Below are 26,043 nucleotides of genomic sequence, written 5' to 3'. Positions count from 1 at the left end.
CTCATCGTCACCCTAACGCCCCTTGCCGCAAGAAATTCAAATCCCGACAGAAATCGCGAAGCGCGGCTTATACGGCAAAATTAAAATTTGAAAAATTTATTTCATCGCAATTTATCATTCTCATCGTCACCCCAACGCCCCTTGCCACAAGAAATTCAAATCCCGAGAGAAATCGCGAAGTGTGGCTTATACGGCGAAATTAAAATTTGAAAAATTTATTTCATCGCAATTTATCATTCTCATCGTCACCCCAACGCCCCTTGCCACAAGAAATTCAAATCCCGAGAGAAATCGCGAAGTGCGGCTTATACGGCGAAATTAAAATTTGAAAAATTTATTTCATCGCAATTTATCATTCTCATCGTCACCCCAACGCCCCTTGCCACAAGAAATTCAAATCCCGAGAGAAATCGCGAAGTGTGGCTTATACGGCGAAATTAAAATTTGAAAAATTTATTTCATCGCAATTTATCATTCTCATCGTCACCCCAACGCCCCTTGCCGCAAGAAATTCAAATCCCGACAGAAATCGCGAAGCGCGGCTTATACGGCGAAATTAAAATTTGAAAAATTTATTTCATCGCAATTTATCATTCTCATCGTCACCCCAACGCCCCTTGCCGCAAGAAATTCAAATCCCGACAGAAATCGCGAAGTGCGGCTTATACGGCGAAATTAAAATTTGAAAAATTTATTTCATCGCAGTTTATCATTCTCATCGTCACCCCAACGCCCCTTGCCGCAAGAAATTCAAATCCCGACAGAAATCGCGAAGTGCGGCTTATACGGCGAAATTAAAATTTGAAAAATTTATTTCATCGCAATTTATCATTCTCATCATCACCCCAACGCCCCTTGCCACAAGAAATTCAAATCCCGACAGAAATCGCGAAGTGCGGCTTATACGGCGAAATTAAAATTTGAAAAATTTACTTCATCGCAATTTATCATTCTCATCGTCACCCCAACGCCCCTTGCCACAAGAAATTCAAATCCCGAGAGAAATCGCGAAGTGCGGCTTATACGGCGAAATTAAAATTTGAAAAATTTATTTCATCGCAATTTATCATTCTCATCGTCACCCCAACGCCCCTTGCCGCAAGAAATTCAAATCCCGAGAGAAATCGCGAAGCGCGGCTTATACGGCGAAATTAAAATTTGAAAAATTTATTTCATCGCAATTTATCATTCTCATCGTCACCCCAACGCCCCTTGCCACAAGAAATTCAAATCCCGAGAGAAATCACGAAGTGTGGCTTATACGGCGAAATTAAAATTTGAAAAATTTATTTCATCGCAATTTATCATTCTCATCGTCACCCCAACGCCCCTTGCCACAAGAAATTCAAATCCCGAGAGAAATCGCGAAGTGTGGCTTATACGGCGAAATTAAAATTTGAAAAATTTATTTCATCGCAGTTTATCATTCTCATCGTCACCCCAACGCCCCTTGCCGCAAGAAATTCAAATCCCGACAGAAATCGCGAAGTGCGGCTTATACGGCGAAATTAAAATTTGAAAAATTTATTTCATCGCAGTTTATCATTCTCATCGTCACCCCAACGCCCCTTGCCGCAAGAAATTCAAATCCCGACAGAAATCGCGAAGTGCGGCTTATACGGCGAAATTAAAATTTGAAAAATTTATTTCATCGCAATTTATCATTCTCATCATCACCCCAACGCCCCTTGCCACAAGAAATTCAAATCCCGACAGAAATCGCGAAGTGCGGCTTATACGGCGAAATTAAAATTTGAAAAATTTATTTCATCGCAATTTATCATTCTCATCGGCGCCCCAACGCCCCCTCGCCACGAGAAATTCAAATCCCGACAGAAATCGCGAAGTGCGGCTTATACGGCGAAATTGAATTTTTAAATTCGACCGTGTCGGGATTTTGACCCTGTCGGGATTCTGACCGTGTCGGGATTCTGACCGTGTCGGGATTTTGACTTGTCGGGATTTCGACCCTGTCGGGATTCTGACCGTGTCGGGATTTTGACTTGTCGGGATTTCGACCCTGTCGGGATTTTGACCTGTCGGGATTTCGTCTGTCGGGATTGTGACTTGTCGGGATTTCGTCTGTCGGGATTATGACCCACACTCATATAGCGATATGGCCAGAGTTGGTGTTTGGTGAAGTAGCTATGTACCCTATTGCGCAGAGTGTGTGGCAAGATGCTCGTCTTCCACTATGGAGGTTACCGGCAAGAACATGAGAAACAAGTAGTTTACCTACCGAATCTCTGGGGGCGACCACCGATAGATCGCACCTTCATTTCCCAATTCGGGGGGGGGGGGATCTTCCTTACTGTGGGAGAAACGTTTATAAGGTATGAAATTTTTTGTTTTGGCAAACCGAACTCGGGATGAGCTGTAGGAAGCGCTCACGTGTACCTTCAGTCCGAGACCATACGTATTGTGATGTGCGAATTTTTTAGTGCTGCCATCTATTTTTCAAACTATGAGTGAAGTGTAATGATTGAATATTTTTGTAGAGTTTTAGGCCTGATACTCTCACTGTGGCACGACTTTTTAACGGGGAGATCGGCTCACATTCGCCCCTCGAAAAGGTGGGAACCAGCTTCAGCTCACCACTGTGTCGACGTTTGGGTTCGAACCTATAAAAAGTACAATTATTTCTTTCTTTTTCCCTTCAAACCGAGCACAACTCGGGTCCGTCGCCATGGACGATTTACTACCTAGTGAGTTGCTCCGGAAGTGCAAGTGTCTAAAAGTCGGAGTGCGTATTTAGTGTTGTGTCTGAGTTTCAGTGTTGCCATCTATATTTCAGAAATGAAGTGTGAGGATTGAATATTTGTACCGTTTGTATAGGAATGTGGCGAGGCTTTTTTAAAGTGTAGAGTGTCTTGTATTCGCGGTTCGAAGTTGGGAATCACAGAAAACAAACTTCAGCCGACCACCACCACCACTGTGGCGACAGTGGGGGGGGGGGGAAGGTTACAACCTGCACATCCTAGAGATAGAAGGTGCACTGTTTGCCATAAACGTCATTCAGGCTACCTAGCAAGTTTGCCCACATTTTGAAACACAGCATCCTATTTCGTTTCTTCATATTTTGGCGTAGAATATTCCTGGTTGGCTCACAAATGCGGCATAGTGATTGGATGTGAGGCATAGAAATCACCAATTCTGATCCCGATCATTTCTTTTTCTCACAACGATGATACTGGAATCAGCAGGGAATTTTTTTCCCTGAATATTCTGAAGGAAAATGAACTACTTACTGACGTCACAAGCAGACTGCGGAGGCCTTGAATCTCTAGGAGGTGCTGTTACAACCCGGGTATTCGCGATGTGAGTCCGCCACTATGACCACTCGACCACCACAGCGGCATAAAGTACGAACTGCTTCACCAAACACAAACTCTGGCCTTATCGCAATTTACTGCCATTAATGAGAATGGTTGGAAATGAAGACGTCGTCTACCGGTGGTCGCCTCAAGTTTGTTAGGGAAAATATCTTATCTATCTCCTCCCTCGGGTTCGAATTCAGTATCGTGACAGAATACAGAATACAGTACCGTGACAGAATACAGAATACAGTACCGTGACAGAATACAGAATACAGTACCGTGACAGAATACAGAATACAGTACCGTGACAGAATACAGAATACAGTACCGTGACAGCAAAACCTTCACGGTGGTAGACGAGGACGAGCATCTTAACCACAAACGCCACTCGGGCGCTACAAAGTACGAACTGCAGCACCAACGAAAAGACCTTTGGACAGCAAAAGGTTAACATAAACGACATCCTCTGTTTTCCGGGATGTTAATGATTGGCCTCCGGGAGGAAGTTTCACGGGGGGAAGGGGGGGGGGAATCCGAAAAAATACCGGTGTTTTATACTGTAACAAGCCGTAAAATGGCTGATAAACAATGAATAACATGGCTAAGGGCCGTATTCACCGACATGGTTTAAACCGTAGTCACAATTTTTGGATAAGAGATCAACATAGATTGGTTGAAGACCTGAATTTAACCAATATCCGTGTCGATCTCTTATCAAAAAATTGTGACTATAGTTTGAAGTGATTCCCAACGTGGGCGTTAACGTGGGCGAATATTGCAGGGGGGCGGTAGAAGCTGCGTGTATAACATAGGATCCTATGGGTTAGATTGCGTTGGGGAGCGATAGGAGAAAAAAATTTCTGAAGAAGGGGGCGATGGGACAAAATTGGTTTGGAAACTATGGTTTAAACCATGTCGGTGAATACCGACGAACATACATCTATTGTTCTGTCACTTTGAACCCTCCCCTCCCGAAAGAAACTTCTGGCTACGGCCCCGCGTGCCGCACAATCTCACCCATGGTATTTCTTTTCTTGGTGCATGCACATTACCATGAAATATGAGTGCAAAAAGCTCGGAAAGGGGGAAAAAGTGACGACATGATCTCTTCCCCCCAGTGTTGACACTGATGAGAAAGAGAAATACAGAGCGAAAAAAAGAGAAATGCCACTTTAATCGATTCACCCGCACACCGTGGATTGATTGCCCTTGGAAACAATCGCGGTTACGGATACTTACGATAGATGGCGTGTCAGTTGACTAACCCCGAAATGTCAGTGGTGTATAGCCAATATTCGGGCAACAAACGCCTCCAGTTGAACCGAAACACCCAGTAGTGGATGTGGTTTGTCGCCAATCACGGCCGGTGGGTGATCTCCCGTTGATACTCTCGTGCAATCCATGGGTATGAGAGACCGTGCCTTTGTTACATGTGTGAATTCGGAAAAATCCGATATGGAGACACACCGAGGTAAGATTCTTGAGATTTATGGACTAGAATTAATATATTTTCTAGTTAAAAGTTTTGAATTATCAAGTTTCATTTGTAAGCAATCTCTGATTACCCCCCTGACTGATTCGCGCGGCCGTATTGGGACTTTCTGTGCGTGTTCAAAGACAAACAAAAACAAACCGACCATGGACCCCCCCCCCCTCCCACGCTCCGTCTCCACAAGGGATGCAAGCTAGTTGTTCAAAACAATGTGATCCACGGTGAAAAAAAATTTGGTGATGACATCGACAGGCCGCAAAGGGCCATTCAAGTATTACGTAAGCAGATTTTCATCCATTTTTGACCCCCTCCGTCCCTCGTCAGCAAAACACTGACACCCCCCCCCCCCTGTCAGCTAAATTTCGTCAGTAGCTTAGAATATTTCATATCTTCAAAAAGGGGTGGTTGATGACGTGAGCAACCTTCAACCCCCCCCCCCCGTCATCAAAAGTCAGCAAATCCGAAACCCCTCTCGATACTGACGTAATACTTTAATGACCCCCCAACGTGCAGTCACTGTGGAGAAGCTGCCACGCGGACGTGTGGGTATCGTCATGGACCCAGGTTAGAATTCCCTGACGGCATTGTGGTGGTCGGCTGAAATCGGTTTTCTGTGGTTTTCCAACTTCCTGGCACGAATGGGGTACGATCTACCATTTAAAAAAAGAAAGCCTATCCATACAGAGAGGAATTAGGTATGCAACATTTAAAAAATTCACGGATGTGGACACAAGGTGGGGGGGGGGCAGTTAATTTCTTTGCTTTCAAATTCGGAAGACAGGTAGCAGAACTTGAAAAGTAATGCATATAAAAAGCATTCCAAAGAAAAAAAACTTCACTTTAGGTTCACACAACACATACATGGAAAATTCTGACATGTACTCATTCGTTAGAAATTCCGTAGAGGAATATGGTTGAGGTGCGTGTGCACGCGGCCTAGTAATAGTAGCTCCTCCCTGTGAAGACATCAGTCTTTTACTGTTCTACGTATAGAAATGTCACAAATGGCAGAAATCCAGGTGCTAAGTTAACTCTGAATGCAGAATGCGGATTTCTGGGAGCTTAAAGGAAATCTAAAAGATGGCGGGCATTTGGGAAAAATGAGCGAACCTCAAACCGGGGTTTTTTTTTCCAGGAGCAGGTTTCTACAGCATTTGCAGCGTGAAAACGCTGATTGGTAAAAAAAAAACAAAACCTGAATTTCAGGTTTTTAACCAATCAGAATTTTCACGCTGCACACGGCGCAGAAATTCTACTCCTACGAAAAACCCGGCTTTAAAGACTACTTCTAAAACACTCACGCATGTAGTCCACATTCTTCTGCGGAACTTCTAATGAATTGGTATCTGTTGGAATGTGCGTGTTCAAGTTGTGAACCTAACGTGTGAAGTTTGTTTCCTGTGTGATGCTTGTATAGTGCTGCCATCTGCCATCAATTTTTCTAACTACGAGTGAAGTGTAATAAGTGAGTGATTTTATCGTTGTGGGCCTTTTGCTCTATGCGGCGAGACTTTTTAACGGGGAGATCGTCTCGCATTCGCTCCTTGAAGTTGGGAAACCAATTTCGGAGCTAGTGGAACCCTTAAGCCGGATTTTCCTAGGAATAGGTTTGTTGCGCAGCGTGAACCGAATTAGACTATTTCGCGCCGACAGAAACGTGTTACATAATCACGCTACGCGTTTGTGTTTTTCTAGCGAGGCGCATCAGATCAGGGTGGCCATATGAAGTACACTGAAGAGCCAAAAAAACTGGTCATCTGCCTAATATCGTGTAGGGCCCTCGCGAGCCCGCAGAAGTGCCGCAACACGACGTGGCATGGACTCGACTAATGTCTGAAGTAGTGCTGGAGGTAATTGACACCATGAATCCTGCAGGGCTGTCCATAAATCCGTAGGAGTAAAAGGGGGTGGAGATGTCTTCTGAACAGCACGTTGCAAGGCATCCCAGATATGTTCAATAATGTTCATGTCTGGGGATTTAGGTGGCCAGCGGAAGTGTCCGATGATGAGTGTCAAGTCAGATGAGTGTTCCTGGAGCCACTTTGTAGCAATTCTAGACGTGTGGGGTGTCGCATTGCCCTGCTGAAATTGTCCAAGTCCGTCGGAATGCACAATCGACATGAATGGGTGCAGGTGATCAGATCATGCTTACGTACCTGTCACCTGTCAGAGTCGTATCTAGACGTATCAGGGGGTCCCATATCACGCCAACTGCACACGCCCCATAGCATCACAGAGCCTCCACCAGCTTGAACAGTCCCCTGTTGACATGTAGGGTCCATGGATTCATGAGGTTGTCTCCATACCCGTACGCGTCCATCAGCTCGAAGCAATTGTAACCGAGACTCGTCAGAGCAGGCAACGTGTTTCCAGTCCTCAACAGTCCAATGTCGGTGTTGTCGGGCCCAGGCGAGGCGTAAAGCTTTGTGTCGTGCAGTCATCAAGGGTACACGAGTGGGCCTTTGGCTCCGAAAGCCCATATCGATGATGTTTCGTTGAATGGTTCGCACGCTGACACTTGTTGATGGCCCAGCATTGAAATCGGCAGCAATTTGCGGAAGGGTTGCACGTCTGTCACGTTTAATGATTCTCGTCAGTCCCGTTTTTGCATGATCTTTTTCCGGCCGCAGCGATGTCGTAGATTTAATTTTTTACAGGATTCCCGATATTCACGGTACACTGGTGAAATGGTCGTACGTGAAAATCCAAATTTCATCGCTACCTCGGAGATGCTATGTCCCATCTCTCGTGCGCCGACTGTAACACCACGTTCAAACTCACTTAAATCTCGATAACCTGCCATTGTAGCAGCAGTAACCGATCTAACAACTATGCCAGACACTTGTTGTGTTATATAGGCGTTGCCGACCAAAGCGCCGTACTCTGATTGGTTCCTTATCTCTTTATTTGCATACGCATGCCTACCAGTTTTTTTGGCTCTTCAGTTTATATGGCTTTGGCATCAGAGCTACTCTGTCGTCTGCATGCTCCGGTTTGAAGGGAAGGAAAAGAAAACACACAAGAATGAAGAGAATGTCGGCAAAACCGCGGCGCACGACGCATTTGACTCATCCAGAAGCATTCAGCCAATCACGCCCGACGTAAAGCACTGCCGTCAGGCGTATTGCGTTCTGTTGGAAAACAGTCATGCTGCTTTTCTTACTGGTGAGGGGACGGCGTGTCGCGCTGGGCGAATCACGTTGCGCGCGGCACAGGAAACCTGCTCCTAGGAGAACCCGGCCTTAAGAGACGCGGAAGATAAGATAACCCTACACAAGAAAGCTGAGAACTGGGAACTCTAGGCCCTCCTCACACGGGGAAACTAAAGTTCGGCAACTGATAAGAGAAACCGTCTCCCGAAGACCAGTACGTATATCGCTCTAGACGCCCTCACACGAGGAAATTAGCGTCTTGGCGACGAAATATCGAACGCGACTCAGTCACTTGGCGACTGACATGCTAGTCGCCGCCAACTTTTGTTGAAGAAACTAGAGAAACTGCCTTTGGCATTCCTTCATATTTTCGTCATGCGAGTTTGGACAATCCAGAGTATATATATAATAAATTATCAGTTGAAAGGATATAATGAAATTTCTTGAGAATTTCAGTTCACAGGTAAATACACGATTTCTTTATTTAAATTGATATTATTTTGAAATTATAATGAAATCAGGGGCGTCGGAATTGTTTCGAAACTGGGTGTGTGTGCTCGTCTTTAGTTTTATATCGGAAAGTTTAATTTCTTAATCAATTCTGGGGTGCTCGGATCCATGCCATAAATTACCGTGGGTGCTTGAGCTTGCACCCCTGGCTCTGACGCCACTGAATGAAATGGTAAACCAGGACCGTCATTTCCACTTTTTTCGGGGGGGAGGGGAAAAGAACATATACTCACTGTATGTACGCATATATACTATTTATAGCGTATTTTTGAAAGCCGGGGGGCAACAGCCCCCTGATCCCCTAGATGACGGGTCCGTGGTAAACACATGGGCCCACCCGGGCACCCCCCCCCCCCGTGGGGGCGATTTCAAAAGAAGATGAAGCATCACAAAAATTATATCTGGTAAAAAATTTCAGGAATAACCAAATGAATTTGCCAAGTAGGATCTCAGAAAAAAAAATACATGGCTGGGAGCCCCCATGTTGCTCTTAAGACGGCCCTGGATAAGAACCTGCAGAAAATTTCAAAATACTGTCTACTTTTACCTGTACCTAAACAAGCACGTGTTCCATAGGGATGGTCCCTGATTTTCCCCCTTGCTTGGAATGTCTGTAATCTATGTCACGTACACGCACATCTGTGTGTGGGAGTATTCGAGGAAAATCATTCCCCGAAACATAAACAACAATTCATGTGTTGTTTGTCTCTAGTTTTGCCTATAGTTTATTTTTCGCCTCTGGGAACCATCTTTCGTCGTTTCATTTCATGAAACTACTTAAAATTCTGCGTGACAATATTTTAACTAATAAACAATAAAAATATATTAAATCCAACTAATAGGTACTGAAAGGCACATTTATAGAGGGAAAAACAGACGATGTTTTTTTCCAAATGAAATGAAGTTATACTAAAAAATTATCTAATTTTTACCATTTTATTGTCATTTCAAAATGATATCAATTTAAATAATGAAATTTTGTATTTACCTGTGAGCTGAAATTCTGTAGCAATTTCACATATAATAGAAATTATTTTTCTTATTTACTTGTTTTGATTTTTCCTAACCCGGTTAACAAGATAGTACCGGAAGATAATAAGGAAAACTAATAGACTGTGCTGTTTTTACTCAGTTTCCCAGGCTTTGAATATTTTTTTAGTAGCGCCGTGTGAGGGAAAACGGGCAACTCGATTCGTTCTAGTCAACTCAACTCTCAAGTTGAAGCAACTCGAGCTCGATTTTAGTTTCCCCGTGTGAGGAGGGCCTAGGGAACTCGAAAGACGACACAGATCTCTAAGAGCTAAGGGTACCCTACAGATAGCAGAGATCTGGGAAACTAAAGGGAACTTCAAAGATGGCATAGGTTGCTGTCACCTGACAGTCGAGTAGTTAGCGTGTTAGCCTTCGGCTGTGAAGGTCTGGGTTGGAATTCCGGTTGGGGGTGCTGATGTCTACTGACAGTCACAAATTCCCTGAACAGAACACGGGGATGTCTTTGAGAAATGTGAAAGATTACGTTATCTACAATTTTCTGGCAGCTAAGAGGGCAGAGATCTGGAAGCTTCACGGGGCCATAATCAGGATGATTGTTGGCATTTTTGCGATTAAGAAGAATATTGATGTACTAGCTATAATACCCGGCGTTGCCCGGGTTTTCTTCAATGAGGCTTTTTTGGATCACGTGATATCTCCCTCTTTCTTTGAGGGACATGCAAACCGTGTCTAAGTTAACCAATATGACGACTTCCTGCGCGACTTCATGATATAAACAAATCTAGATTTAAAGGAACATAGAAACGAATATATATATTTTTTCTTTTTTAAGGGGTGCTAGGTATTTCGATCCCCCCCCCCCCGAACTTTAAGTTCTCCATCTGCCTGTTTCAGCTTTCAAAAATGCTTAATTGAAGCTGTGGAATTTCTTCGATGTACTTTATTACGGGCCCATAATTAATTTTAAAACATCCTAAACTATGAATTTATGCAGTTGAATATCAAAAGATAATACGGAGACATTAATTTTTCATGTTTGAGAAGATATAAATAAATAGTTGAAATGAATGTTATTGCATGAATGTCCAACTCAAAAGTAGGTCCGGCTAATTACTTCATATTTGATCTCCTGGGCTTCGTATATCTCTAATCAAACTCAATATTTCAGAAATCTAGAATTCAACACAATTTTTAAAATTATGTATGTGACAGAAAACTCCACAAAATTTCAGCATTTCTACAGTAAAATCGGCAATTTTAACACTGATTTCTGTGGGACATCATCCTTTGCCTTATCCTCAAAGTGATGCTGATGATGGTGTCTATTCAAAAAGCTCTCATTACTGGGAGGATTGAATAAAGTGGCAAACCATTATAAAGGCATAAATATTATACATATACGTACAGCATTAAAGAAACGGCAAACCATTGTAAAGGCATATACATGTCTTAAACGCATTGCTAGGGAACCACGGTAACCAAAGTAAACGTTCGGAAAGTGATTGTTGAGGCCCAAAAACCATTGTTGCCCTACGGTTTTTTGCCCATTTGGGGCATTTGCCCTGGTCTGATGAAATTTTAAAGTAGCCTATCGTTCAAGTCGGGTCCCATTTGGTATATATGCAAAATTTGGCGACGATCGATCTAAAATTGTAGATTTGTATAGAGAACATATACACACACACATAGACACACACACAGAAAATCAATTTTATATATATAGATTGCCAAAATGATTTTTAGTTCCTATAAGATTGATATTCTCACTCTCTTCATGATAACCGCAGCTGTGTAAAAAAATGCTTCCCGTCAATCTAATCTCAAAAATATTTTTGGTGGGTCAAATGTCCCGAAACAGCTGTTTGGCTTCTTCAACGTGAATAGGACTTTACTTTTTGAATAATAATAATTGCAAGCAGAATAGAGAAAGAGGAATAGAGAGACAGAACTAGGTTGGGAAGGGGGAGGGCAAAAGCTCCTCGGGTTGCAATTATAGCTTAGATGCAGCCCGGGTTTGCATTTAGATACAAAAGAAAAAAAAAAGTTTTTTTTTTGTATTCAAAAAGCCCTTTGTTATGGGGGGGGGGGGTATCTTGCCCATTCCATCGCCCACCAGGGGGGGGGGGGATATTGCCAACTTTAGGAAACACTGGTCTAGATGAAAGTTCTAGTCATTGCACCACTGGTCTAGGGCTAGTGCTAAGATTGAACTCAGTGCGTGTTTATCTCATGAACAAACGAGGCTCACAAATTTCCAGTGCCTGCTTGAATGCTGTTTTTGTATTGCAGACATGCCCTACATGTCCCCTCCCCGTCTATTCGTACGCCTCTGTCTCAAAGAACACTACATATATATATGTATAAGAGGCCCCGTGAAAATGCATATTTGCCCAGGGCCAGAGGAACAGGCCCCTTGATAACCTTATTTTTATAACATTCTCGCGCAGGGGCGTCGGAAGTGTTTCGAACCTCTGGGTGCTCGCCTCGAGTTTATATAGGAAATTTTACTTTCTGAATCAATTCCGGAGTGGGGGGAAGGGGTTGCTCGGACCCATGCGACAAATTACAGCGAGTGCTCGAGCAATCTCGGCACTGCCGACACTGCCCCCTCCCGGCTAATGATTTGCCATCGTAAATAATTAAAAAACACTGCAATAAATTGGTAATGGAGTAGATAAATGACAGGTCTGTGTGCATTCTGAACATCTACATCAGCCCCTTAATAACTGTTAATTAGGCTCCCCTGTTCTCAGTGAATTCAGTTCGGCACTTTATACACCTATTTGAATTTTCCACTGCGACATGTTGGGCGAAAACCTCACATGAATCATATGGGGGGGGGGGGGAGGGGACACCCCCATAACCTTCAGATCGCGACGTTGCCTACTGTCCCACCATCGAGGCAACGTTTAAATCTACTCGATTATTGCTCAATAGCCACATCACATCTCGGCACATTCAATGCGCCCTTGGCTACGGGGCGTGTCTCGACGTGACATCAAGGGACATAACAAAAAAAAAAAAATATATATATATATATATATATATATATTAGTGCCTGACTTCTCAATCAGTGGTGTAGTCATTGCATAGCTCATAAAAAGCTAGAAGATTACAAAGTGATTACACAGCAAACATTCAACAAACGTGAGCGCCATCATTGAGAGGCTTCACGTTCCTACACCGCGCGTGGGATGTCGCTACTGGAAGTAAAAACGACGACAGATAGAAGCTTTCATTTCAATTAATAGATGGATCAATACGTAATTAACCTATTGACCTATTTCAGGCAGTAGTTTTAAGAACGTCTTCCCTGTTTTTCCCCGGCGTTGCCTATAATGTCTGCTCGGTCGTCGGGACTTAGGGTATTACCGTTCAAGTATTACGTCATCATCGATGGGGGGGGGGGGTTCCGATTTGCTGACTTTTGATGACAAGGGGGGGAGGGGGGGTTGGATAATGCTTACGTCATCAACCACCCTTTATGAAAATATGAGTTGGATTCAGAGGGGCAGAGCTGATGACGAAATTTTGCTGACAAGGGGGTTTGCTGATTAACCCCTGGTTAACGATCACCCCCTTTTTTACGGACAATTTTTATAACCACCGGTGCCCGTAAAAGAGAGGTTTACTGTATTTCGATAATGATGTTCACGGTAGACATTTTTAACTCTCCCATCATGACGGTCATGACCGTCACATTATTACATATATTTACATATTATACATATTCACATTATTATAAATATTACGATATTTATTGGATACCTGAGTTGTGCCGGAAGCGTAAGTGTGTACCTAACAGTCTGATGCATATCTAGTATTGTGTGTGATTTTTCAGTACTGCCATCTATATTTTAGAAGTGAAGTGTAATGATTGAATATATTTGTACGTTTGCAGATAGGCCTGTTACTCTCTGTGCCGTCCTCTTTTTAAAGAGGGGAACGGCTCGCACATTTGCCTTGAACAGTGTTTCTCAACCGCTGGGCCGCGAGCGATTCACAGTTTCATTTTCCCTCCTACCTTTCTTATTTGTCGTGCTTATGACCAGCCCTTCCACTCACAAAAAAGGGAATCAACCGGGCCGTGGGTTTCCAAAGGTTGAAAACCCCTGGCCTAGAAAATGGGAATCACAGAAAACCGACCACCACCGTGGCGACAGTGGGGGCTCAAAAGCAGGTTCAGTAAATCAGTGACGGATCAGAAGCCATCAGAAGCCATCTAATCGGCCTGATAGAGGTATCAGTTGATAGCACACGGTGCATTGATTGTCCCCGCTAAGTTTATGAAGCGATTTATATCAATGTAAGGTGATTATATTGATCACCAATATATGGTAAATGATGCAGCTCGTCAATTGCATTGATATCAAAGGGCAGCAGTTGTCACAACAAGCATTACAAAACAAAAAAAAACCAAACAAACAAACTTCAGGTTAGGCACATGGTACGTGCACACACATATTCCAAAATGTACCGCCGAGGAATAGGGGGGCGAAGTGCATGCGTGGTTTAGTAGTGGCCGTAGTCGTCAATTACAGCGAGAGTCAGCTGAAGTTGGTTTCCTGCAATGTGATACTTATATAGGATGAAAATTCAAAAGCGCATTTATACCATATCTACTCAAAAATATGGACGAGATGTCAGCATCAGCAAGAACTCGATACAACCACAACTATGACGTCATAAATACGATAGGGGCCACACATATATTCTGAACACTCACATTCGGCACGTAAGTGGATACGGGCTCCTCGAAAAAAGGGGGAGGGGTGAATCACGCAGAGTACGTTTAGTGAACGATGGGATGAATGTCCACCGACGCTTTCCCAGCACTATGCCTGTAAGATAATTTTCTCACTGAACGGGGGCAACAATCAACCCTATGCCCCCCTCTTTGTATCCGCCTATGTTCCGGCATGTACCGATTTGTTAGAAATTCCTCAGAGTAACGAGAGGTGCATGTACGTTCAAGTAGAATGGTAGGCGTCAGTTTCATCCACTGAGCGGTCGTGCGAGCATCGCGGTTGGCTCTCATCGCGAGGATCCAGGTTCGAAACCCATTAAGCCACAGTGGTTGGTCAGCTGAGGCTACAGCTCTCCAATGTCGAGGTGCGAATGCGAGCAGGTTCTCCCATTTGGCGGACCTTCGACACGATACTTACACGACATTAAAATTCAGGCATCTGCCATTTTCACAGCAAAATATGGAAGACATATAGCAGCACCACTAGAACACGAATAATGCATAATTCTGACGACATAAATACTTTAAGACATCACATATATACTCAGAATACACATTCACGCATATGTACCAATGTTTCATCTCGTTAGAAATTCAAGTTTACGATGTGCATGTACGGTTATAAGTAGTAGTATCAGATGCGGTTGCATCCAAATATAGTCATGCCATCGATATCGTTGGTACGAATTGAAATTAGGGAATAATTATGTCATTTTTTTTAGGATGTATTTCTTAGCTTAGGGGGTCATTCAAGTATTACGTCAGCATAGGGGGTTTCGGATTTGCTGACTTTTGATGACAAGGTGGGGGGGAGGAGGGTTTGAAGGTTGCTTACGTCATCAACCACCCTTTTTTGACGATATGAAATATTCTAAGCTGCTGACGAAATTTTGCTGGGGGGGGGGGGAAAGGAGGTGGTCAAAAATTTCTGAAAATCTGCTTACGTAATACTTGAATGGCCCCTTATTGTCTTCGGAAATGTTGTTGAATCGCCAAGTAACATGCACTTCAGTAATGTCGTGAGAAGTATTTTCACGGAGCTTCAACTGGAATTTCCAGTGGAGTACATAACGATGCTGAAGAATTCCGTGTAGATTTGATTTTGTGTTTTGAAGTTTCTTCAGTAGTGTTTTAGATATCTCTGTTTACTATTTCTTGAATCTGACTTTTTTTTTTCTAGCCTTACGCCACTGACTTCTGTGAGTTCTCACATGAATACATGGGACCTAAGGCTTTCATCACTTGTTACGTCTGCTCTAGAGAGTTCGGGTCCCGCTCCATACCTTTCCACGAACCGAAGTGCCTTGAGCGCTGGAGGTCTTCCAACAGGAACCTCCCGCCAGAGAAGCGCTTGCCAACTCCCGTGAAGCCCGTCGGCTGGAAGCACAGCACAGACACGACTTGGCTCTGCACCAACTGCCAGGTCAGCGTGCCGGCGAGCAAGAGGGGCGAACACGCTTCCACCTGCTTCCAAGTGAGGGCCGAGACCGTCGCCTCCACCGGCAGCCGCAGGAACGCGAACAACAGCGACGATTTCGTCGACGACACAGAAATGACTGTTGATTCATCCAAGAAACTGCTGTCACCGTCGAAGAAAGGCAAAGAGAACAGAAATGGCATCGAGACGACGGCCCTGTCGGTCGTCGGAAGCAGCACCTTGGCAGTCCTGAAAAGCGACCCGACCAGCAACAAGAGGACCATCCAGGAAGTCAAAAAGGGTGACACCGTGAAAGCGCACAAAAACAAAACTGAACCCTCGGACAATAACGAAGGATCACCGTCGAGCACCGAATCGGATAAAGCATCGACCAGTGACAGGTCCATCAGGCCACAGACGAAAACACTGCGAAGGCCGACGCCAAACCTCAAGCACCCCGTCATACAAGTCGATTCAGACGAGAGCAGTAGCGACAACTCCGACAAGAGTAAAGAGGAAGACGACAACCCCAAGAGGATGAAGCACAGCAGCAGCAGCAGTAACGACGGGGCCGCGAATGGCTCATCGTCGTCACCGTCCATCGAACAGCAGAGGCCAAAGAATTTCATAATGTACAACAAGTACAACGTCGAGAGGAACACCAAGACGAGTCCCAAAGAACGATCGGCCATCGCCACGAAAGACATTCCCCAGCAACCCAGCAACAGTATTCCCTACCCTTGCAACAGCTGTTCCAGGAGCTTCGCGCCGGAACGACTGCACAGCCACACTCGTAAGGACACCGTGGGAACAGTGCTCAAGAAGACGACGCCTCCGGTCGAATCCAAGACACCGTCGCCACAGAAGAAGTCACCTACTCGCGATGAGAAGAAGACGACAAAGGCTTTGCCGAAGAGCCCCGTCCTCACAAAGGAGGACAAGCAACCTAAAGAGACCGGCGGGGATAGTCCAAGCGTCGGACAGTCGGATCCAGTGCTTGACGAAGGATCCAACGAGAACGATAAGGCCGCGTCGACAACGATTCCCAAGTCTAACAGCATACCTAGGAGGATGGCGCATAATGCGTCGCTGAACGTGTGCTACTTGTGCGGTAAAGACCCGTCTCCAACATCGCTGATGATCCACGAAAGGAAATGCTTACAGGTAAGACGATATGCTCTTCTTCTTACATAATTCTGAATAACTGACAGATTCATCATCGCTGAGCCAAAACCACTGACTAGAAATATGAAATTCTGCCACTAGTTTCATTTTATAATAAGACTCATAAGGAGGGTTTTCCCCTTGAAAATTAGATCTCTGGGGGTCATAAAGGGGGGTTCAGATGTTATAGGGAAATTACACACACACACATGCCGAGCCGAAACTGCTGGAGCTATAAATATGAAATTTAGTCAGTAGTTTAATTTTATGACGTAAAGACTTATTGAGAAGGGGTTTCCCAAAATTCGACCCCCCCCCCCAATAGGGTCATAGGGAAGGGGGTTCATAGAGAAATCACGCCGAGCCGAAACCGCTGAAGGAATATTTATGGTCTGTAGTTTTATTTCATGACGTCAAGACTAATGAAGATTTTTTTTTTAAAATTCGACCCCGTATGTGGAAGTCATAAGGGGGTACAAAGGTTATATGGAGCAATCATCGATGAACCAAAATTGAAATATGAATATATGAAACTTAGTCAGTAGTTTTATTTTATGATCTAAAGACTCACTAAAGGCGAGACTTTTCAAATTCCAACCTCTAAGGGGGTCATAATGTGGTTCAAAGGTTATATGGGACAATCATGGCCGAGCCGAAACCACTGAAGCTATAAATATGAAATTTGGTCAATATAATAGTTTATGATGTAGAAGATACCCACTAAAGCGGGATTTCTGAAAATTCAACCCCTCAAGGGGGGTCATGAAGCGCTCAAATGTTATATGGGAAAGGGGAGTCGAGAACAGGGAATCTTGATCTCTCTGCCATCTTTAAGGCTAAGGCCCCTTTCGCACGGAGCGGATGTGGATGCGAACGCGGGTCCGGAAGAAGTTTTAACAATTGGAATATACTGAGCCTTTCAGACGAACCGAAATTCGCCCGCATCTTCGAAATGTTTATGTGGGTCCGGACGTCGTCCGCATGTGTCAAAACCTAAGTGCGCATCCGCACATACAAGTTTTGACAATTGGATTATTCGGGGCTATTCACACGATGCCGATGCGGAGCGAATTCGTCCGCATCTTTGGCTACTTTTAGAAGGTGATTTTGCACGGAATTTTTTTTAATTATTTGCCGTAAATACCCTTAAAAACACCATATGAAGATCCCTGTTCATCAATAGGATGTACCCACACACGTCTATCCCTCCGTTTCCTTCTGAGATATAACAACTTTAACTGCCTTTTGTCCATACTTTACAATTTTATACAATAAAACCTGCCAACAACGGCCAATGACGGGACCAAAATTATAATCCGTTCTGTAATTCATTACTAATATTTTTAATTGACTAGGCCTACATGCTTAATAACTTTTAAATTTAATTAAAAAAATTTAATTTTTTTTATTTTTAAATATTTAAAATTATTATATATACTAGGGGGGCTCTGTCCCCCTGCCGCCTTTGGCGGCCAACCCCCCCCCCCCCCACTTCTCTTCCCAACATATCTTGTTTATTTCGTCCCACTTCATCAGCGCGCTATGGAAAGGGACGTGTGAAAGCATCAGCTTACTGAAGAAGCGAATTTTAATAAAAATAATAATAAAGCAACAAAAAACAAATGAGATTCATCAAGTACCCCCAGAAAACTTCCCCATGGGGGTCCCCAGATTCAATTCACTGAATTTTAGTGGGGCCCCACACTGGATATATCTGGTGCTACCGATGTGCTGCAAATTTTACAGTGTTAACCACAAAAATCAATGAGATACATCCAGGGGCACCGAATTACAACCTGCCAACATTTCCAGGGAGCCCTGACCTGGAAGCTTGTCGGACACCCCCTTGTGAGAATTTTTCATTTTTATCAATTTTACAACGAATAAAATCCAGGGCCCCACATCCAGTAGTTGAAACCTGTAAACATGGGGGTCCCCGACTTGGAAGCTTGTCGGTCATCCCCCGGTGTGAGTGCCATGAAAAATTTTCATTTGTATTCGTTTTACCAACGAATAAAATCCAGGGCTCCCCCCAACCAATTACCCGGGACACCAATTCGCATACTTTTGGTGGGGCCCCAGACTGGATATATCTTTTGCTTCCGCTATCGCAAATTTTTCAACGTTAAAGCAGCAAGAAAACAATGAGATCCATCAAGGGCCCCTGGAAATGAAAACTTTTTACTTATACGTGAAATCTCCCCCGGGTACCCCGACCCTGTGTTGGGAGCACTGCTGTTGTGTGTATATTATACATATACATACCTCTCGACATGGACCCCCCCCCCCACAAGGGCAGGGCTGACAGGACCAGAACGATTCTTATCACCTTTTGATTTTTCACACTATAAATTAACCACAGAGGGGCCCTGAAAAGCTGGTTTGGGGGGATCGCCATCTAAATTCCAGCCTAAGGGCCCTGCTGTATGATATGGGAGCCTCTCGGTACATGCACATAACATGGTCACAAATGGGTCCCGACATGTGCTACAGTTAAATGAATATTTTACCCAAAATTGTAACCGACTTCCGTAACACAAAAACGTAACAGATTTCCGTCACTCAAAAACTTCACCCACTTCCGTCACTCGGTTGCTTAGCAACAGGCCCTTTTCGAGTTTGTTATTTTATATTATAGAGTAGATATATATATTTTAATTTTTTAATCTTTAAATTTTTTAAACTTCAAAAATTTTTATTAAACAACGTTATCCACACACACACACGCGTGCGTACGGCGTTCACTCAGGGCCGGATTAAGGCGTTTGAAGGCCTTAAGCACTTGAATAGTTTTGGTGCCCCCCCCCACCCCCGAAACCTACAAGTATATTTTACACGATATTGAGTCCATAAACTAAAAAAAGTGAAATTTCAGAAGTGACTAATCTAAGGATGGGACTTTACTCTAAAATATTTATGAAACTTATTTTAACACTACAAAGTTTTACAAAAGTTGAAAAATTCAACCAATAGGCGCATCAGTTGCATTCAAGCAAATGCAACCGTGATCTTATTGGGTGAATTTTTCACGTTTTATCAAAGAGCTTTTACAAAACATTTATAGTGTAATCCCGGTCTAAGACAGAATTGCGATGTGAATATTTCTAAGTACAGACATTCTGAAAGTCTCCACCCCTCCTCTTTTTTTCTACTTGCAAAGTCTTTGATATCTCCTGATTTTTTTTTTTTTTTGGAGCATCATTGGATGATTTTGGAATTTTTCTTTCATATTTTACAAAAGACTTTTTTTTTCAAAATTTTTGAAAATATGTTAAGATATTTTCTCCCATCGATTACTTCTGAGGATCGAAATGAAGGCATCGCTATACCCATACTCTATGGGGCTCTAGATTAAAGCACCAAAGAATGGCTCTAGGCTGCCTATGGGCACTGAATCAGCGATGAAGGAGAAAGATAATTACAAAAATTGCGAAAAAATAGTTTTTATGCACGAATTTCAAACTAAAGATGCGGTCACGCCCGCATCTTTAGTGCTCGTGTGAAAGGGCATGCGGACCCGCGTCCGCTCCGTGTGGAAGGGGCCTTAGCTTCCAGAACTGCGTTTTCTGTAGGGTTTCCTTTGCTCTCAGATATCTTTGCCACTTGAGGAGGTTCCCCTTAGCTCCTAGATATCTTCCATCTTTAAGGCTCCCTTAGTTCTCTGAGCATACATAGTTGGATACAAGGCATCACCCCACATCCCCCGTTTAGTAAAAAAAATGTATTATTGGTATAGGCAGGAAGGCGGAAGTGGACATCACCCCCCCCCCCCGTCTTCTCTATGCATACTTTCAGTGATCACTTCCCCATTCGGGGGGGCCTAAGCTCCCAGATCTCTGCTATCAGGATGATTCCTTAGCTCCCAGATACTCCTGAAGGGAGTGAAACGGTAGTAAAAAATTACCCACAATGGCAATAGATCTGGTGGTACTCGGGTATGAATCTGAAGGTACGTTGGCTAAAAACGCAACACTACTATTACTAAACTACACATTCGCCTTGTAAACTTTCCTCCCAGGAATTGGCACCTTAAAATGCCATGTCACACACATAGTATGGGAATTACTTCTCTCAGAAAAAAAGCCAAACTTTCCCCACTGAAAATTTATGATGAAAATTTTAAAGGATTCGAAGCTGTTTCAATTCAATTTGGAAACATTTCTAACAATATTGTGTCGGACAATTTTTTTTGCAACAATGGGGTCCGTCGAAAATTTCCGGAGAAGCGGGAATTTTTAGATTTAATAACTATCTTTAAACCAATCACGAGACCCGAAAAAGGAATCATCACTAAATGGAGTTTTGGCACTTTCCCCTTATCAATTAGATGCGATTAATCTCCTGATGCTATTTTCAGCGTCACGAAAATAGTCACGTCTCCCCACCCCCATTTTGTAACCACACATGCACACGTGTTACGCAAGTTATTACGCGTAACCATTGTCTCGAAATCCAAGCTTGTGGCGGAAAGATGCAAAATGCCAAAAGGTTGCTCCCTGCAAATCATCAGGGTAATAATAATAATGATATGTACCTGTAACCTTACTTAAGGTTAATGATTGTTTCATTTTCCCTCGTCGTAGTAACCACGAAGCTGGCGTAACAAACGAGATTAACTTTTGCTGCTGTTTTCAAGGTCATGTGGGTGTGGAGGTTTCGCAATGTTTTCTCGTGTGTTGTTTCGATCTTTAAATGCGGGTCACTCTAATAGGACTTTGACGTGTTTGTCAGTGAGGTCAAGTGTGTGTGTATTGCAGCAGTGGGATTAACAAGGAAAGGGTCCGAAGGTGACGTCTTCGAAAAGTTAATTTCGAGTAAAGTTTCGAAAAAATTGCAACTGATTCTACTCATTTAAATGCGCACAAAAAATATGAAAAAAAAATCCAGCAGAATATATTATTATGGGTCGCTCAAATAGATAAATGTGAATATTAATATTTTCAACGCCAATGGAGGCCAAGAATGAATTTGGAAATACCGCATTCCTAGAATATTAAAGTGACGTGGTGCTGTCTTAGGGGCCGTTCAAGTATTATGTCAGCAAATTTTTATCCATTTTTCATCCCCCTCCCCCTTGTCAGCAAAAGTAAGAGAAACTCCGACCCCTTCCCCTTGTCAGCAAAATTTCGTCAGCACTGCCCCCTACCTGCTAACGCATATTGGTGGGGTCAGAAAACTACGCGGGGGGGGGCATAGGGGGCTCTTGCGCCTGCCCCACAGACGAAAAAAAAAATTTTTTTTTTTTAAATTAAGATTTCGGAAAGAAAATACCTTTATATGTTATTATAATCGATTTCTGTTAATTTCAATGCCATTTGAAGGGTAAGAACTCAAAATTTCTCTTTAAGAAATTCATTGCAACCCACCCTTTAAGCCATACATGGTAAACCCTTGACCCGCAGACCAAATGTGGTCCTGAAGGTTGTCTGATGTGGCTTGCCCCCTCAAACCCAATTTTGTAAAAATGAACTGAGCGGCACATTTACAGATCGCTTAAATGACACGTGGCACAATCCCAGAGCATTTAAGTGGCCCGTGGCACATTTTCACATCACTAAAGTAGGCCCGTGGCACACTCAAAGATCACTTAAGTAACCCGCGACACAGTTCCAGAACAGTTAAACGATACGTGGCACATTTAGAGATCCCTTGAGTGACATGGGGCACAATTTTAGAGCACTTAAGCGCCCCCCCCCACAGTGTGGTTCTACATCACTCAAGTTACCCGCGGAACATTCCCAGATAATTTAAGTGATCCGTGGCATAACTACGGATCACTTGAGTGATGCGTTGCACAGTTCCAGAGCACTTGAGCAGCCCGGACACCTTTCCTGAGCACTTGAAGGATCCGTGAAACATTTAGAGATCACTAAAGTGGCTCTGTAGGGGACTTATCAACAGAGAGAATGTTAGTTCTGGTGCCCAATAACTAGCGAAAGATTTTTATCGTTTTTGGCACACCGAGTAAGATGCCATTAAGAATATTTCATATTTTTATAAAGGGTGGTTGATGACATAAGCATCATCCTAACCCTTCTTCCCCTTGTCATCAAAAGTCAGCAAATCGGAAACCCCCTTCCCCCATCGATGCTGACGTATTACTTTTCTTAACCGGTTATATCTCCCTTTGCGGACAGAGTGGGAGTCATGTTCAGGTTTGGTGGTGGTGACGTAATATTTGAATGACCCCTTAATGCATAGGCATACCATGCCCGGCCCTTCTCAAGAGCGGGGGGTGGGCTCATCAAAATGATATCCGGTTAAAATTTTCGATGTGTATTTAAAGCACAAATTGGTTACGAACAAGAGCATTTCTAGCTAGGTAGGGTCTCAAAAATATCACTTTGGCCGGGGGGGGGGGGCCTGATGCTCTTACGACGGCCCTGCTACCGAAAGAGTAAGAGTCAAAAAATTGACCTAGAGAAATTTCAAGCACGTGTGTGTGTGCGCGCGTATGTGTATGTGTGAGTGGACAAAAGATTGACCTAGAGCAGTGTTTCCCAAAGTGGGCAATACCGCCCCTGGTGGGCGATGGAATGGTCCAAGTGGGCGATAAAACCTACTTATTTAACATAGGAACCTATGGGCTTACTTGAGTTGGGGGGCGATGAGAGGAAAAAATTTCTGAAAAAGGGGGCGATGGAACAAAAAGTTTGGGAGACTATGACCTAGAGCGTGTGCGAGCATGTGAATGACCAAAAAAATGATCTAGAGTGCGGGGAAGCATGTGAATGACCTAGAGCATGTCTAAACGTGTAAATGACCAAAAGAGTTACCTACAGCGTGTGCAAATGTGCAATCGACCAAACCAAATGTATGCGAGTGGCAAAAACAGCGTGCGAGCATGTGAATGACTTAAAAAAAAGTGACCTCAACACAGATGTACTTGCAGGGGAGAGGCCAAGCGGGTTATAGCACAGGATGGCGAACTGGAGTGTGAGAGTACTCAAGAAAATCAGACTATTTTTAGGAGAGGTGCGGTAAAATTCGTGTAGAGAGCCCGCAGGCGGAAAAACCATAAATGCCCCCCCCCCCCCTGGTTGTAGCCACTGGTGATTTCCATCCTGGACTCTTCGAAATTCCAATTCACTGAAGTGACGTTGGATCATCGTCTCTGGAGAATTGTTTTCCCATTTTTGATTTCCAGATTTTTCCACTTCTTTTCAATAATACATAAAAAGATCATGAAAATATCCATTAGAAAAATGATGAAGAAAAGGGCTATCAACAATTATTGATCATTTTTCAATATTCTGCGGGAAACGCATTATTATCTCTTAAACGGTAGAAGCAGAGAGAGGGATTATCTACACTATTCCATGATAAAAGTATTCCGTGTTGCGAATGGAAATTACTCGCCCCGGCAACACTATAAACGTCCGATCCGAGTCGTAAAGTTACGATTGTTACTGGACTCGGGCCAAATAGATGTCATTCCGTCTCTGACGTATGGCATTTAAATAATGGTACGGATCTGAAAATAGGCGAATGGAGTAGAAATCGCGTCACGTGATCGAGTCGGATATTTCCGCAACGATTTCATTCGATCTTTAAGGTCTCCATTGTTGTTGAAGCGATTATTGATTAATGCAATGGGAGAAGTTTATAAAAGTAATGCTCAATGGCGAGTTTTTTCGTATTCCCATAAATAATACTATTATGAATGGAATATTTCAGGATCCGATAGAATGTTTTTTAAACTATTATTTGAAGGTTTGTTGAACCGAGGAATTCGAGTGCCGCAAATCATTGTTGATTAAAAGTATTTTTGACATTGAAGTTGCTGAATATGAAGCTAGTGAACGTGAAGATCTATCGCATATGAAAATCAGATTTTGATTAGCATGGTACAATTTGATTGTTGATACTTTGAAAGAGCTGCAGTTTTGTATGCAAGAATGGCGTTCGGAAGTCATTGTTAGCGTTTGTAAGAGCTGTTATTGAATGAGTTGGATTTGAATGTCTCTGCCAATAATGACAAAATTATTGGGAATCAAAGGGAAGTTCTAAAAGCATTGTTGATTAGCAAAAATGTTTACAGAAATAATATTTAAAAAAACTGTTTCATTTCTCTCTCCTGAAAATCATAAGTAAGATAGCTTCAGACCGATTGTTGTCTAAAATGACGTTTTCGAAAGCCACTTTTAACTAAGAACACATTCTACATTAAACGGCATTCAAAAGAAATTGTTGATTAAGATGACGTTCGAAAATCCATTGTTGATTAAGATGACGTTCGAAAATCCATTGTTGACTAAAATGACATTTAAAAACTCATTGTTGACTGAAATGACGTTCAAAAACCCATTGTTGACTGAAATGACATTCAAAAACCCATTGTTTACTAAAGCATTTAAAACCCATTGTTGACTAAAACATTTAAAAGCCATCGTTCACTTAAATAACATTCAAACGCAGTTGATGACTGAAATGGCGTACAAATACCATTGTTGCCTGAAATTATGTTCAAATACCATTGTTGACTGAAATGACGTTCATAATCGATTGTTGAATGATGTTCGAAAACTCTCGTAGTCTAAAAAGAGGTTCAAGAGCTATTTTAAATAAAAGTAATGTCTTGAAGCCATTGTTTTAAATATTTAAAAACCTTGGTTTACAAAGCGATTTTAAAAGCCGTTGTTAACTGAAAAGATTTTCAAAAGCAATTGTTACCGAAAAGTTTGTAAAAAGCTATCGTTAACTGAAAAGACTTTTAAAGGCCAATGTTTACAAAGCAATTTTAATAGCCATTGTTAACTGAAAAGATTTTTAAAAACACATTATTTAACTGAAAAAAACCTTTAAAAGTCATTGTTAGCTGAAAATATGTTTGATAAGTCAGTTTTGACTGCAATGATTTTCAAAAGCCATTTTTTAAACAAAAAAAAAGTTTTAAGGAGACATTTTTAAATAACATTCAAACGCCGTTGATGACTAAAATGGCGTACAAATATTGTTGAATGAAACTACAGTCTATAGCCATTGTTGACTGAAATGCCGTACATATACCATTGCTGCCTTATTACTATTAATGCCACTTATACATTGCAATTGTTGCCTTATTACCATTAATGCCACTTATACATAGCAATTGTTGCCTTATTACCATTAATGCCACTTATACATAGCAATTGTTGCCTTATTACCATTAATGCCACTTATACATTGCAATTGTTGCCTTATTACCATTAATGTCACTTATACATTGCAATTGTTGCCTTATTACCATTAATGTCACTTATACATTGCAA

At 42.7% G+C, this 26,043-nt stretch overlaps 1 protein-coding gene across 1 annotated transcript in view; it reads left to right on the top strand.

Moving 5' to 3' along the window:
• Positions 1 to 4,635: 4,635 nt before the first annotated feature.
• LOC149071530 (uncharacterized) overlaps positions 4,636 to 26,043 on the top strand; it is a 52,755-nt gene continuing 31,347 nt past the window's right edge. Inside the window, exons 1-2 of the mRNA XM_089247833.1 lie at positions 4,636 to 4,788; positions 15,392 to 16,792. Of these exons, the coding sequence (XP_089103959.1) occupies positions 15,431 to 16,792 (1,362 nt within the window). The 5' untranslated portion in view covers positions 4,636 to 4,788; positions 15,392 to 15,430. The remainder of the gene's footprint in view (positions 4,789 to 15,391; positions 16,793 to 26,043) is intronic.

Source organism: Pholcus phalangioides, unplaced genomic scaffold, assembly GCF_987345545.1.
Source record: "Pholcus phalangioides strain wild (caught in Gottingen) unplaced genomic scaffold, Ppha-v1.0 ptg000018l_1, whole genome shotgun sequence".
Classification (NCBI taxonomy): domain Eukaryota; kingdom Metazoa; phylum Arthropoda; class Arachnida; order Araneae; family Pholcidae; genus Pholcus; species Pholcus phalangioides.
Note: the sequence above shows the minus strand (reverse complement) of the source record. Positions and strands in the feature narration are given on the sequence as shown.